Source organism: Eleutherodactylus coqui, chromosome 6 (assembly GCF_035609145.1).
Source record: "Eleutherodactylus coqui strain aEleCoq1 chromosome 6, aEleCoq1.hap1, whole genome shotgun sequence".
NCBI lineage: Eukaryota > Metazoa > Chordata > Amphibia > Anura > Eleutherodactylidae > Eleutherodactylus > Eleutherodactylus coqui.
Window position 1 is genome coordinate 176706494 of NC_089842.1, and position 16116 is coordinate 176722609.

At 45.6% G+C, this 16116-nt stretch overlaps 1 protein-coding gene across 1 annotated transcript; it reads right to left on the bottom strand.

The window, feature by feature from the left end:
* Window positions 1-7319: 7319 nt before the first annotated feature.
* RACK1 (receptor for activated C kinase 1) lies at window positions 7320-15236 on the bottom strand. The gene is made up of 8 exons (XM_066608298.1): window positions 15039-15236; window positions 13086-13257; window positions 12859-13006; window positions 12562-12657; window positions 10668-10778; window positions 9314-9454; window positions 8596-8706; window positions 7320-7512 (listed from the first exon to the last, which is right to left on the bottom strand). The coding sequence occupies exons 1-8, from the start codon at window positions 15145-15147 to the stop codon at window positions 7447-7449; spliced, it is 954 nt and encodes a 317-aa protein (XP_066464395.1). The 5' UTR covers window positions 15148-15236; the 3' UTR covers window positions 7320-7446.
* Window positions 15237-16116: the final 880 nt, after the last annotated feature.

Sequence of the window (16116 nt, forward strand, 5' to 3'; positions counted from 1 at the left end):
CACAGCTCCGGGACGCCGGAGCCGAAGCGGCGTGCGCCGACCGCGGGACCCCGCGCCACATGGTAACAGGAGCATTTACACACAATCATTATCGCTCAAACGATGGTTTTTGAGCGATAAACGTTGCGTGTAAATAGGCCTTAACTAATCATGATCTAATTGAAAAAGTAAGAGGCTCCGTTTACATCTACATTATGCACTGTTGGGGGTCCGATATCAGCGCCGTCTTGCTGCAAGACATACCCGGCCATAACATAAGACTATCACAAGCCAATGAAATCTATTATAAAAAGGACTGGTCACAGCTGTTATACCTCTATTATGACCAAAAGCCAGGACAGCAGTCACCCGAGCCGCATGCAGAAGGGCATTCACTCGAGTCCCATAGAAATAAAATAGGGCTGCAAAAAAATACAAGTGTGAATCCAGCCCAACATCTTGACTTTCAGTGCAGAGAACCGGTAAATGTGGATGGTAGACTGGCACTACTTAAGGCACAGCCATGGGCACTTTACAGTACGAATGGGTATATTTTACCAGATTCTGGGCAGCAGAAGCTTGATCATTCGCTGATGGAGACTGATGCAAACCTTTTTGTTACCTGCTGGCATCATTGTGAGTCCCAAAGACATGAATAGGGCCTGTTCACATATACACTGAGGACGGCTTCCCACAACCGTGTGCGTAAAACCACTTGTCCCAGTGCAACGTATTTGTGCATGATCAAGGTTGTATAAGGTGCATATACAGGCGTGTCTGCACATAGTACTGTACTTTCCGTTGGTTAAAAGGCTACTTAGCCTGATGAGGTCCAGATGTGTCCTTTTCATAGTTTTACGCAGTTTTTTATGCATCCCCATGCGTATTTGCCTACATTCTATTGACTTTTTTTTTTTTTTTTTTACATGGAGCAATTTATCATTCGCATGACAATGTTTGCTTGTGGATCCTGTTTATACAAGTCAGTCGTTTACATTTAATATAACCGTTTCACATGGGCGATCGCAAAATCGCAGTTTTGCTCACGAGATGTCTGAGTGTCAGCGATGCTTTTTTTCACAAAAACATCGCTGCCGCTTGCGCATTTCACAAGAGAAAGACGGCCGCAAGAAGTAAGCAAAATGCAGAAAGCGGACAAGCTGATTTTTTTTTTCACGCAACATCGCATAAGTGAAAACATCGCAAATGTTAAGGTAGACATTGAAAAGCATCGGTTTCAAAGTTCCATTTTCATTAACTCGCATTGCGCAATTTTATCGCTCATGTGAAAAGGGCCTTAGGCCGTGGAACAGATTATTTTTTGCTACCCTGGAAGTAATACCAAAAACACGTACATCTACATCTCCCCCTCTAGCAATCTGTGGTCTTGACTCAGCTGAAGCTTTCCTTTCACTGCAGTGAATATATGAACAGAGAGTTTCCCCTCCACCGCAGAAATGCTTCTTCAGCTGCTGCAGAACCTCTGTGATTTATATTGAAAGGAGGATACCTTGACAGTTAAAGGGGTTGTCCAGGTTATGAAAGGGCAGTCTAAGGGGTCGCCCCATGGAGTAAAATAACAAAACAGCTGATACTCACCTTCCCTTTACTTGTCCCCCACCACTGCTCCCACTGCTGACCTCTTGCAGTCATTCTGAGCCCTCTACAAACAAGCTGCTGCAGCCAATGACTGCTCACAGATTATTGCGGTTACTGGCTGCAGCAGCAAGTTTACGGGACGTCACAGGATGACTGCAGCCTGTAAACACACAGCAGGGACTGGTGGCGGGGAAGCAGGGATCAACTGTTTTGTTATTTTACACCATGGGTGACCCCTTAGGCTGCCTTTTCATAACTCGGACAACCCCTTTAAGTATGTGCTCTCACCCATTAGTGGTAAATCAGTTATGCTTAGGCGTTAAATTCTACCCTATCCAGTTTACAAAAGTGGCAGGATATTATGTGGAACGGACGCTGTACAACTGGTCATGTATTCTTCCACCAAGAATAAACAGAATGGGCAGTGTGAGCTATTTAAGAGTACATGCAGCATGTGGACTATTATCATTTTATGTACACTCAAAGTAGACAGTCTTGCCAGACATCCAAGTTGAAATGTCATTTTTCCACCCCCCCCCCCAGTAGTAGATTTACAACCATCAATGATTGGTACCTTTCCCTAACACGCATAGGATTGGTGAGAATCACTGGTGTAACTATAGGGGTTGGCATTACGACCTGGCTCCTAAGCCTGGGGGGCCAAGAGGCCCCCCCCCTTGCCTTGCTGAGGCTGTTTAACTGCATTGCTTAACACTATTCCTAGGTCCGGCACGTAAGGCGTGAGCAGTGCTGCGTGGAGGACCTAGGCGTAGTATTAAACAATGCAGTTAGGTAGGCAAGAGGCATGCATCTTGTATGACAGTTGAGCAGAGGAAGAAATAAAAGGGGCATCATGTTTGTCAGTGGTGCAAAGGGAAACTATAAGGGGCATGTTAGCAAATATAAATTATATATAATGAATAGGCAAAGCACTGTCAATAATCATATTGGATATCACAAAAGCACAACTAGCTTAAAGTGCAAATCACTTCACCTAAAATGACTTGCACTGAAAGAGTATGGGTGGGGGGTATCTTTGCTTGCTGTTTCACACTGCCTATAGAAATATATGGAGACGAGGGAGATGGAGCTGCAGCTTCTCTGAGCAACCCTTCACATGGCCTGGAATTCAGATGCGCAGACAATTCTGCATCAGTTACCCCTAAGGGGCTTGAATTCCACAATTCAAAACTGCACATTTAAATTCTGCGGAAGAAAAGCTTTCTGCTACAGAATTAAGGACGTCTTGTGGAATTGTGTTTACGGATTTCTAGCATGCAGGAGATTTAATTCTGCAATTAAAATCTGCAGGTAACAATGTTACATTCTGCAAGATATTCCACAGAACACATTCAGGAGTTAAAACCTCAACAAAATCAGCACCAATTGACCAAAATCCACATCTACGCTGCATCCTGCGGACAATTCAGTCCTGTGTGATTTATTTTTATATAGAGGGAACATACCATTGCCAATACGCACCATAAGCAAAGTTATTGTGCTGATAGGTCAAGTCCCAAGGAGTCCAGGGGTGTAATTTTTAGACTTACCTGGCTTCCTGTTCCCTCCTCCAAAAGTTAGCATGCAGGCAAAGCAGGGGACTTCTGTGTAGACACACTTCCACATGTTAAGTGGACCCGCCCCTTTGAACACTCTTAAAGGGGTTGTCCCGCGAAAGCAAGTGGGGTTCAGCACTTCTGTATGGCCATATTAATGCACTTTGTAATGTACATCGTGCATTAATTATGAGCCATACAGAAGTTATTCACTTACCTGCTCCGTTGCTAGCGTCCTCGTCTCCATGGTGCCGTCTAATTTCAGCGTCTAATCGCCCGATTAGACGCGCTTGCGCAGTCCGGTCTTCTCCCTTCTGAATGGGGCCGTTCGTGCCGGAGAGCTGCTCCTCATAGCTCCGCCCCGTCACGTGTGCCGATTCCAGCCAATCAGGAGGCTGGAATCGGCAATGGAAGTCACAGAGCCCAGGGTGCACCATGGGAGAAGACCTGCGGTCCACCGTGGGTGAAGATCCCGGCGGCCATCTTCGCAAGGTAAGTAAGAAGTCACCGGAGCACGGGGATTCGGGTAAGTACTATCCGTTTTTTTTTTAAACCCCTGCATCAGGTTTGTCTCGCGCCGAACGGGGGGGCTATTGAAAAAAAAAAAAACGTTTCGGCGCGGGACAACCCCTTTAAGGTCCATTTACACAGGATGAACGTCAAGCAAACGATGCCCGACACTTGTCCCTGTGCGTCCGCGCTCAGTGATGTCACACAGGAGCTAGCACAGCTGGCTGGTTCACGGGGGTTTTCCATTGAGATAACACAATGGCCACTGTTTAAACTGAGCAATCAGCTCATCATTCAGTTTAAACAGTGGCTATTCTGTAGTGAACAGCTGCTGTGTTACCTCAATGGAGAAGGGCGGGGGAGCGAGAAGAAAGAAATCTCCCGCACTGCTCTGCTCCCCCTGCTGGTCGCTCCATGACCCACCCAGCACCAGTATCTCCTATGACACGGCACAGGAGCACAGAAACACAGGGACAAGTGTCTGGCATCATTTGCTTGACATTCGTCCCATGTAAAAGGACCTTTAGGCTTAAAGGGGTTGTCTCGTGAAATCAAGTGGGGTTCAGCACTTCTGTATGGCCATATTAATGCACTTTGTAATATACATCGTGCATTAATTATGAGCCATACAGAAGTTATTCACTTACCTGCTCCGTTGCTAGCGTCCCCGTCACCATGGATCCGTCTAAATTCGCTGTCTTCTGGCGTTTAGACGCGCTTGTGCAGTCCGGGTCTTCTCCCTGGTGAATGGGGCTGCTCGTGCCGGAGAGCTGGTCCTCGTAGCTCCGCCCCATCACGTGTGCCGATTCCAGCCAATCAGGAGGCTGGAATCGGCAATGGACCGCATAGAGCCCACGGTGCACCATGGGAGAAGACCTGCGGTGCATCGTTGGTGAAGATCCCGGCGGCCATCTTGGTAAAGGAAGAAAGTCGTCGCCGCAGGGCGGGGATTCGGGTAAGTAATACTTTTTTTTTTTTTTTAACCCATGCTTTGGGTTTGTCTCGCGCCGAACGGGGGCCTATTGAATAAAAAAAAACCCGTTTCGGCGTGAGACAACCCCTTTAATGCCCACTGCTGGGTCAGATTCCTACTGCGGAATATCGCAGCAGAATCAGACACGGCACCCCCCCCCCCCCCCCCCAGAGACACTAGACACACTGAGTGTTTCTGCTGGCGTGCAGTGCAGCACATGACGCGACTTCCTGCTGTGCTCAAAGCAGAAGTATCGTGGGATTGACTGCTTCCATTGACTTCAATGGAAGCCGCTGTGCGGTTTTCCACACAAATTAGAACATGCTGTGATTTTTTTCCTCTGCAAGCAGAAAATCGCAGGCCATTTCCATTTGTGGGCAGGGGAGAATCATTTATCATAGCATGCCTATGGATGGTTATTGCTGAGGAAATCGTGGCAGGTGTCTGGCCACGATTTCCACAGCGATAATCCGTCTGAGCATTAGCCCTAAATTTATGGTGCTCCTAGGCAATGATCAGTTCCCTTTAAGTATTGAATCTTAGATCTGAAATGACATCTCCACTGCTCAGTACTGCTGTATAATGTTGCTTCTGTGTATGAGATAGGGAAGCAGGACCCATTTTTTGTGTGTGCTGTGAATGGGAGCCATCACAAGTCTACATACTGCAACTCAAGGTGAACTGGTGATAAGTCAATAAATAACTCATAATGGCCAGAATTAAGGGTATTCACTATATACACATAGCAGTCTATTGTGAAAAGTCACCCAAGTTTTAGGTTCACATCTTTAAGAGCACTTAAATAAAAATTGTGAGCTGTTGCACTAATTGCTGTTACTACAATAGTACTAACTGCAGTGCCATTATCGTCTCCAATGATTGGAATTGACAAATGCTAAAAGCCCTAACATTTGCTTTACTATTGACTTTTCTAAATAAAGGCTTATTCTTTACACCCAAGAGTCAACCAGCATATTGTACATGGTATGTCATTTAGGGACTGCTCTTTCAGATATTGGTCCAACAGTTCTATTGTTTGACATTTGTAAGGGGGAAAAAATGTAATATTTTAGATAAACTAATGTATTAAGTGTATGCAAAAACAAACATTTTGTTCATTGAGTCAAGGTGGTGTGGTTTAGACAGAGGAATTGCAACTTTGTAAAGATATCACATCTGCATGCCACCTATAGGTTAGCTTGAGATTTCTTCACACTTTATGGCACCTGCAATAAACTGAAGCCATGACAGTGACAGATATGCTACACAAGACCCAAATGGCCTCCAAAAGATCCCAGCTGCTGTGCTTCTGTTCATGCATGTCTTGTGAACTTCTGTATAAATCCTTCATTCCCATTGTTTAAGGAACTCTGTGGAAGATGCACAGAAACTGAAGCAAATTCCATACCTGGACTAAATACAGAAGGCAAGACAAATATTAGGCTGCAATTAAAGGGGTATTCTGGAACGTTGAGTTTCGCTATTGAGGACAAGTCACCAGATTGTGGGGACTCGCTGCTCAGATCCCTGCCAATCACCTGATTCCCGGTGTCGCTGTCCCTATAGTCCGTGGAGGAAGCAGAAAGCGCAGCTCCCATTGAATTCAGTTGAAGCAGTGCTGCAGTACCAACCCAGGCCACTGCACTATGGACAGCTCTTTCGGCTTCCTCTACTGACCATAGTAACAGCAGCACCAGGAATCAACTGATCGGCAAGTCCCCAACCAATTATCTGATAACCAGTCAAGTAAATGGCAAAACTTAAGAGTTTTGTTAATTTTCTAGCCACTGGCATGGTGGAAGGGCAAAAAAAAGTATACTAAGCAAACTCCCCTTCTCCCAGATGCAGCTAAGCAGCTCCCATGGCCAGGCAGAAGTCAGCACCATGGGAGCTGCTCAGTTGTGCCTGGAGGAGAGGCAAGTATACTTTTACTTTATGCAGGGGCCCAGTAGCTAGAATTTTTCTTCCCATACAAAACCCTTTAAAAATTTTCCAGAAAAATCCTTTTAATATGCTGTATTTTACTAAAGGAGAGTGTAGATCCAAAAAGAAAAGTGTAAAGGGAAGATATTGTTTTAGAATACACCCTTCACTTTGGGAAGGAAAAAAAAACCTAAAAACTGCAAGTGCGGTTCAAGCCAAGTCTTATTTTTAGTGTACCCTGGGCATGTGGGTCCACAGGTCCTTAAAGGGAAACAGTCAAGCAGCACTGTAAACTAAGTTATGTTGGTGGTTGGGGGAACTAATTTATACTCTCCCACTTTCCCATTCAGCACAAAAATATGACTTCAGACTGTGCACAACTCTCCCATGGAAGTCTATGGGACAGCATGCACCATAAACTGAAAAGGATCAGACTTTCGCGCTGCCCAGAGACTATTGGTGGACAGAGCAAGAAATGGAGTGCATAAAAAATAAATCCGCCAGCTACCCGTCACCAATGCAAACAGAATCATAACTTAGTTTATGGTGCTGTTCCAAGATGACAGGTTCCCTTTAAATGGGGCTGCGCTGCAGCTTCCTGCACAGCCAGAGCAATGGTTGAAACTTCTTTGTTCTGTGTTTCAGTAGATTTCAGACCCCAGAAAGCAAAATATGGCATATCTAAGACACCATGCCTTTGGAAGATTGGCCTGTTACTCCAGTATCGTTAGATTAATATCACTCCGATAGAGCCACATAATACAGGCACACGGGCTGTATAGTTTTATAGCAATTTTTATTAGAGTCATAGGCTGGTTCTCTAAGACGACTCCGTACTGCACAAGCAGCATTAGGTGGCAACTTTACAAACAAAAGGTCTCCATTTTCCTGTTTCCAGAAAACATCTTAACGGGTGCCGATGGTCACTTGCCAGACTCTGATCAAGTTGTCTGTGTATCCAGCAAAGAGTGTCTGCAAAGAGCAAGAAAATGAAGTGAGGAACAAAACTGATGGCAATACTGGTTTATTAAGAAATAGGCATTTATATTGGGAGGGTGGAGAGAGACACTTGTATCTCAAGTTATTGTACCATTCAACCAGCTGCTAATCGAAAAGCATGAATTTTTGAACATTTTTTTTAAAAGGACCAGACACAAGTAATTTTTGCATGTGTTGGTTTTATGGCTTTATTTTTTCTTAGGCTGCCAATTTTTTGAGAGTTTTTCCCCCTGTGATACATAAGGCTTTTTAATACCTTTTTTCACAGAATTTTGTGAATCATTAATGTGTACAAAAAGTTTATAAAAATACCTAGGAAAATATTGCTACACTATAAAGTCAGTAAGGGGTAATTTTTTTTGGACGTTTTGATAATCTGTATAGTTTCTGATTACAAGACAGATGGTGATAGTTTAGGTTGGTGTAGGCGGTGGGTAATTTCCACTGTAACTGGACCATCCATATAAGCCAACGTTACAGGGAAAAAACATTCCTATATAGCGATAAGTCACCGGCAGAGCTGGACTGAGGATGGCCAAGACCCTGCAAGCTCTGCCAAGCAGGGGTTCCCAGCGATCCCACAGGAAATTGTACATCCGCTTCCTCTATTCGCTACATAGCGCTGAGTGTTAGCAAAAATCTGAAGGGTTTAGAGGGAAAAAAGTTACATTGAGAATTCATGTATTGCTCAGAAACAGCCTCTGATTTTCAGCAAGGAGCATCAGTTGGCATAAGAAATCATCATGGCAAGGAGAAACCACCCTCTTATAAAGTCAGTAATGTGTTTGCATGTCCCACCTAAATTGTAAGGAGTTTGGTCCTTAATGGGTCAATATCTACAGCTTGGTGCTTGATCACTAGTGCTGAACTGTGCGGTCTGTTTCGTAGCGTTTTTAGAACTGAACAGACTCGACCTTTTCTAGCCCTGAATGGTGCTGACAGAATCCACTGACCATGATGGTTCTGTCCGGCTGCCGTTATGTAGTCCAGCATTTCCCCAGAGGAAAGCTATATGCAGTGCTAGACTAGGTTGTAAATTATATTTAAGGCCATTACCTGTCCATCTGCTGACCAGGCCAGAGAAGTACACTGTGGGGGCTCTGCTTTACTGCTTGTACTGATCACCTCCTGCTTCAGTTCATCCACAATGATCTTGCCCTCCAAATCCTTAAAAACAAAAAGTGCAGAAGTGTTAGCAAAAATCTGAAGTGCTTGGGGGGGGGGGGGGGGGGGGAAGTTACATTGAGAATTCATGTATTGCTCAGAAACAGCCTCTGATTTTCAGCAAGGAGCATCAGTTGGCATAAGAAATCATCATGGCAAGGAGAAAGCACCCTCTTAGGCCTCATGTCCACAGGCAAATTAAGAATTAAAATCTGGATCGTTTTTCCCACACGCAGATCCGCACCCCATAGAAATGCATTGACCACCCGCGGGTAGATAAATACCCACGGATGGTCAATAAAAGTGAATTTAAAAATATCTGGATCATAAAAAAAAATGGACATGCTCCATTTAGGTGCGGATCACGTGTGCGGGAGCTCAGAGCACATAGCTCAATTGATCTCCCGCATGAAAAATAAAAGACAATTACAGTGCATCCGCAGCCCAAATCAGCGTTACAAATCCGCAGCGGATCTGATTTTCTTCGAGGCCTTATAAAGTCAGTAATGCGATTGTATGTCCCACCTAAATTGTAAGGAGTGGTGGGAGAGCTACGTGAGGGTTGAGATTTATACTAGACAAAAGTTAGTCAATGAGTTGTACCCCATACCCAGATCTTGATGCTTGGCCCTGTGGCAGCACACAGCCAGTAGCGGTTGGGACTGAAGCAGAGGGCATTGATGATGTCTCCACTGTCCAGGGTGTACAAGTGTTTCCCCTCGTTCAAATCCCACAACATGGCTTGTCCATCCTGGAAACAGAAAAGGCAAAAAGGTAAATGAAGGGAAGAGCATATATGTATTTTGTACATTATAGAGCGCCAACATATTCCACAGCACTGCAGAGATCGCTCATTTTCAGTTTTCAATGGGACTATATTATCCATTATCCCACTAGAACACAATTAACTTAATAAATCCCATGCAAACAGGGAGATCTCGTGTCCGCCCTCCTGCAAGTACACATAAGGACCTAACCGCAGGCTTGGCCATCAGTGGACAGGAGCTGCAGTTCTGCATCAGTAAGCAAAAGCACCAACGCTCCAAAAACTACTGATAAGCATGGCTTCACTGCATTGTTTTACAAGTGCGACATATCACAATCCATGAAGAAAATGACATGTCAGAGCTGCAGGTCATTGATTTTACCAAACTAGCATCAAGTACTATTGTAAGAAAATTAAGGCACGGTCAGCGTCTGAATGCATTCGATATCCCCAACATGCTAGGAGAGGACTTGGGTCAATCAAAAATTTACTATATGTATTCAATTTTATAAACCGTGCTGGTCCGTGTCAGACTGGTAACACATTAGATAATCAGCTGACAACTCTGGCAATACACATGGAGTATACAGGACACGGTAGTTTAACATTTTTGGCTACCTAGTGTGTATGTCCGACTTTATCCAACTGTCTCGTCACTCAGAAGTCTAGTGTATGATTTATGTAAGACTGCATCAGCAATGCCCACAGCAGATACAATTTTTTTTAGCAACAGTAAGCCTTTGAAGTGCTGACCGATCAACTAACTCTGCATGAAGTTACCTTTAACCATTTATATCCACAGGTTACCAGTAGTTATAATCCAGAACAAACCCAACATACATGAAGAGCATCAACAAACTCCAGACACATGTAAGCACAGGAATGTTGAATGACCAATTTATCCTAACTGCTAAAGTTGAATTCAGATGAGTATTCGATGTTTGCTGTGGAATATATACAAAATCTACCTTTTATTCATACAAATGGGACTTTGCACTGTATTGCATATAAACAGAATAAATCTATATTGGGATATCGGCCCACATCTATGGCAACTACCAATGCAAATCCACAGTATAAATCTGATGCCAGTCACAGATCATGTGGTAGAGTCCCATCAGATGTTTCAGACATGTCAATTGGACATGGGCATTGGCATAAATCACGAGAATCCACACATTCTACTATTTCCCCTCACCTTGCCTCCAGAGGCGCACAGTGATCCATCAGGAGACACAGTGACAGTATTCAGGTAGCCACTATGGCCAATATGGTTGGTCTTCAATTTGCAGTTAGCCAAATTCCAAACCTGAAATTAAGATAAGCAAAGTTAGAATACAGCAAGCTATCACAGCCGGATATAACGGCAGAGAGCATCTAGAAGACATGCAAGGACTTTGGACTATTCACTAACACATTGTACAGTATTTTACCCCCTTCCCAATGTGCACCATTGACATAGCAGTCTGGGGCCTTCTAAAGGACTCCTGGACTGCCATAAATGGCTGCCTATGAAGGTGTGCCTGTGGCACATCTTGATAAAATGCCTGCCAGAAAGTGGTATGATGCATTTCCATAGTAGGAACAAGTTTAATTTCCCAATGGGGGATGAAAGAAAAAGAAAAATGTAATAAGTTTTATCATTAGAAAAAAAAAGTATGATACCATGTAATGTATTGGAAAACTTATCTTAAAGGGGTTGTCCCGCGCCGAAACGTGTTTTTTCCCCCCCCATAGACCCCCCGTTCGGCGCGGGACAAACCCAAGGGACGTGATAAAAAAATATATATATAATTTTACTTACCTGAATCCCGTCTCTGCAGCTTATTTCTTCTTTGCAGCCAAGATGGCCGCCGGGATCTTCACCCACGATGCACCGCGGGTCTTCTCCCATGGTGCACTGTGGGCTCTGTGCGGTCCATTGCCGATTCCAGCCTCCTGAGTGGCTGGAATCGGCACACGTGACGGGGTGGAGCTACGCGATGATGCGTAGAAGAGGGGCGGAGCCAGAACGCCGCTCGTGCCGAGACCGAAGAGAAGACCCTTCTGCGCAAGCGCGTCTAATCGGGAGATCAGACGCTGAAACTAGACGGCACCATGGCGACGGGGACGCTAGCAACGGAACAGGTAAGTGAATAACTTCTGTATGGCTCATATTTAATGCACGATGTATATTACAAAGTGCATTAATATGGCCATACAGAAGTGTATAACCCCACTTGCTTTCGCGGGACAACCCCTTTAAGTCATGCCAAAAAAAAAACAACAAGCCCTCATGTTGCCATGTTAAAGTTTTGTTTTTTTTTGAGAAAGTGAGGAGGAAAAGAAAATGAGAAGGGGTGCAGTATAATGCAATACCATAGTAGTGAATTATACCACACAGCAAATGCAAGATAAAAAAGACAATACTTATTTGTTCATTTTGCCTTCCAAAGAAAAACACAAAAGGGATTTGAAAAAAAAAAAATGGTGCCAATAAAAACTACAGCTTCATCAACAAAAAAATGTGTTATGGGTCTTTGAATGCAGCGATGCAAAATTAAAAAAAGGAAAAAGATTCTCTCCACAACCCATTTAGGCCTCCTTCCCATGGACCTGATGAACCTAATAGCTCATGGATCTATTGAACCTAATAGCTCAGGGCTCACGGTGTGGAATTCCACTGCGGAATTCCGCACCGTGAAATCACCCGACTTCACCCGCGGCATGCTCTATTTGCCGCGGGTGTACGCGCGGATGGCTTCCATTGCAGTCAATGGAAGCTGTCCGTCACGCTATCTTCCGCTGTAGCACAGCAGAAGGTAGCGTGAAACCGCTTCCACGCCTACCGCGTCACATGATGCGGCCGGCCGCATCACGTCGAAGTGTCATGCGGGAGAGAGGACACCAGCTTCGCAGGTAAGTTTGGGGGGTCTCTGGGGGGCGCCGTTACGGGCTTCGCCGTGGAATTCCACGGCAGAGCCCGTCATGGCTGTGTGCAGCCGGCCTTAAACTGATCCTATTACAGTCTTCATTACACAATTGTAATGGCACAATTTTTTATACATTTAAAAATAAACTCTACATGATGCCCCACACCTACCCCGACTCACCTTTACCATCTTGTCCCAGCCGCAGGATACAATGATTGGATTGCTGCTGTTTGGTGAGAAACGGACACAAGAAACCCATTCTGAGTGAGATTCTTCCTGGAGAAAAAAAAAGGCATTTTAAGCTGCCCTCTTTATACAAGTACTGAGGGGTGCAGCGTACCGCAGCTTCCATGGTCCCATCATAATTGCAGGATTGTCAGCCTACTTGATATTGTTCCCATAGGAAACACTCAGGGTAGTTGTTCTAATCATAAGGACCAAATAAGCCATGATACAATGGAGAGAGAGCTTCCTTACCTGCACGGTGTACTTGCACACGCCCAGAGTGTTCCACAGCTTGATGGTCTTGTCTCGGGACCCCGACACGATCTGCCGGTTGTCGGCAGAGAAGGCCACACTGAGGACATCCTTAGTGTGCCCCACAAACCGCCTTGTGGTTGTGCCACTGAGGAGATAAAGCATGTGAGTGCCCACGTCAAAACACCCCTCCCTCTCAGAGGATACCCATCCAGCACACCACTTACGTGGTGAGATCCCACAGCCTCAAGGTCCCATCCCAGGAGCCTGAAAGGGCAAACTGCCCATCAGAGGAGATGACGACATCACTGACGAAGTGGGAGTGCCCACGCAGAGCGCGCTGAGGAACGCCGTAGTTAGTCTCGTCACGAGTCAGCTTCCACATGATGACAGTCTTGTCTAGAATGGAAAGGAAACTGTTAATGTAATATACACTACAGCATATATTATACAGCATGTCTACATTGTATTACGACTGGGCAGTCATATGATAAGTAATACGCAATACAACATGAGACACTGATGAGCATGGGGGCTACTATGAGCGCTAACATTTATTTACTGCAACCTCAGGCTAGTCTGTGCAATTGCCAAGTACCAATGGGCTCCCATGGCAGTTGGAAGTCCAACAAAGGCCTCCAAGTCTGCCATGTAACCAAGCCTATTAAACCTTGTGCTGTCATAGGCTTAGTAGAATGCACTACATAAGTAATGCAGTGTACTATCCTAGCGATCCTATGATCACATCTTCAAACCCACTTCAGGGACAAAAAATTAGTTAAAAACAAACTTTAAAGGAAAGTTTCGCAACAAAACTAAATTTTAAATTGATAAAATACCACAATTTTTTATTTTTTTTAAAAACACAACAGTCAACGGAAGTCGTCCGATCCGCAGCATACCTGCAGCTGACACTGCAGACGTTGCACTGGAAAGCAGGAATAAAAAAAAAACAAACAAAAAAAACCTGCACTGCACGTGTCTGATGGCGAGCTGTGAGGACCATGCGCAGTACAGCGAGCCCGGAAGTGGAGGGATCCGCAGTTTGCAGCCACCAGAATACTACAGGTACGCAGAGCTCAGCGGCAAGGCTGAGTTTATCCGCAGGGAATCTGACCCGCTCGTGGAAATTGGGCCTAAGGCACAGAATAAGCTGTTCTATAAGGGGTTACCCTACTTATAGCTAGCCTCAGGATAAGGCTGCCTGTCCACGAGCAAGGTGTCATTGCGAGATCCACGACGATAAGTCGCACGCAAAGCTCACAGGAGACGCTTTCCATAGGATAACTATGAAAAGCGCAGCCTACTGCACAAGCAGAGGATCAGCAATTTTCCGCTCACGTGATGAAAATCGCAACATGCCGCGATAAGCCTATCATTAATATAGGCTAATTGCGGAGACCTTTTAGTGCTCCCCCATCCCGGAATATTGCCAGCAATACTCCGCCATGGGGAAAGCCATCAGTTCTTTGCGGTGAGCCTATCTGACATATAGGCTCACTGCAGAGAATCGCAGCATGCTGCGATTTGAGTCCTGCAAAGCGGAGAATCGCTATGATTCTCCGCTCGTGGACAGGGGTCTGCATCTTCCATAGCAACGCTATGTAAAGCGTGCACAGCGTTACCCACGGCCAGATTAGCGCTGTAATGCAATGCACAATTGCCCGTGGACATGAGCCCTAACTCATCAAGAAATTGCAGGGGGTCCGCCGCCTGGGACCCCCAGGCAATCAACTGTATTCTTGGACTAGTGCCTGTATACTGAGCTACAGGTAGCAGATATACACTGCACAGTGGCTCCAGTTGGTACTGCAGGCTGCATTCACTTCAATAGGACTCAGCCTGCAGTACCAACCTAGGCCACCACACAATGTATGGAGCTGTCTGCTTCCTGCAGCAACACAACTCCGTGCACAGCCGATCACTGGAGTCCCGGGCGGCAGCCATCCATATTGAGAGGCCACAGCAGTTATAAGTGGACACCCCCTTTAAGGAACCCAGCAGGATGGGGCGTACAAGAGGGACGCAGAAGGAGAAGCAGCACATAACAGAGCAGTACGGAGGCCAGCAGCCGCTGCACACAGGAACAGCCCACACACCGCCGCCTGCACCGCCCGCATCTACAAACAACATATACCCGGCCGGCGCCATACTTCACTACGTCCGCACATGTATCTCACCCCGGGAAGAGCTGAGGATCATGTCCGGGAACTGTGGGGTGGTTGCAATCTGCGTGACCCATCCATTGTGCCCCTTAAGGGTACCCCGAAGGGTCATCTGCTCGGTCATGGTTGTAGCTTGCTTGGGGACGCTCCACCGGAGAAGGATGGAGGGGGATTGAATCCGTCGGGTCTAAAGACACCGGAAAAAGGCGGAAACGAGGGCAGGCGAGGCTTATATAGAAAACGTGAGAGCTGGCGTCATGACGTCACGGGAGGAAATACGTCAGTCGTTTGCCGTAACGTGGCGGCTCACATGGAAGGAGGGCCTATTAGGGTCGAGTTTCTCTTGGCCGGGATGACGTCACGAAAAGGGGCGGGTCGTAAAGCTACAGCGACGGATCCATATAGATACTAGAGAGAACTTCGATGGCCGCTGTTAGCTCAGTATATGTGCGGGATGCGCTTACACTGCGGTTATGACGTAGTGTGTTATACCGTATTAGTGCTATGTGTTGGACGTCGGCTGATGGATCTTCTTCATCATTGACTTTTTTTTTTTTAATTAATAACTTTATTGATAAACACAGATAAGGTATACAATGTGTGCAACAGCACAGGTTGATGTGATATGTCGTGCCCCATTATTGTGCATCTGAAAATGATGGCACTGCTTCTAACCGGGTCAGTTGTCATTGCTAATAACGGCCAGCCTTCATTTGTGTCCATGTTTCCAAAGTATATGCAATATATATATATATATATATATATATTTTTTTTTTTTCAAGGGGTTGTCCAGTTGGAAACTATTGATAGGCCAATCCTCAGGGTAGTCCATCAATAATAGATCAACAACCCAGGATTCTTGCTGAGCTGCCGAGCAGCTGTTTGCTGGGTCGGTGTGCTCATGCACTCAGCTGATCTCTGCAGGAAGCAGACAGCGCCGTTCTTGCCACAGTGGCCAGATTTGGTATTGCAGGCCAAGTTGCCAATGAAGTGAATAGGAACTGGCGTGATGGATAATGAAAGTCTGAGCAGAAGCCTTTATAATGAACAAAAGCTTTAGGAGAGGTGTATAATAACCTCAACCAAGTAAGGC

What these genes read in the sequence shown, in the direction of transcription:
- RACK1 (XM_066608298.1), bottom strand. Translation starts at nt 15,147, where the DNA reads ATGACCGAGCAGATGACCCTTCGGGGTACCCTTAAGGGGCACAATGGA. An exon ending in GATCCTCAGCTCTTCCCGGG is followed by an intron (nt 13,258 to 15,038) that starts GTGAGATACATG and finishes TTTCCATTCTAG; the next exon opens with ACAAGACTGTCATCATGTGG. An exon ending in CCTGGTCAGCAGATGGACAG is followed by an intron (nt 7,513 to 8,595) that starts GTAATGGCCTTA and finishes TGCTCTTTGCAG; the next exon opens with ACACTCTTTGCTGGATACAC.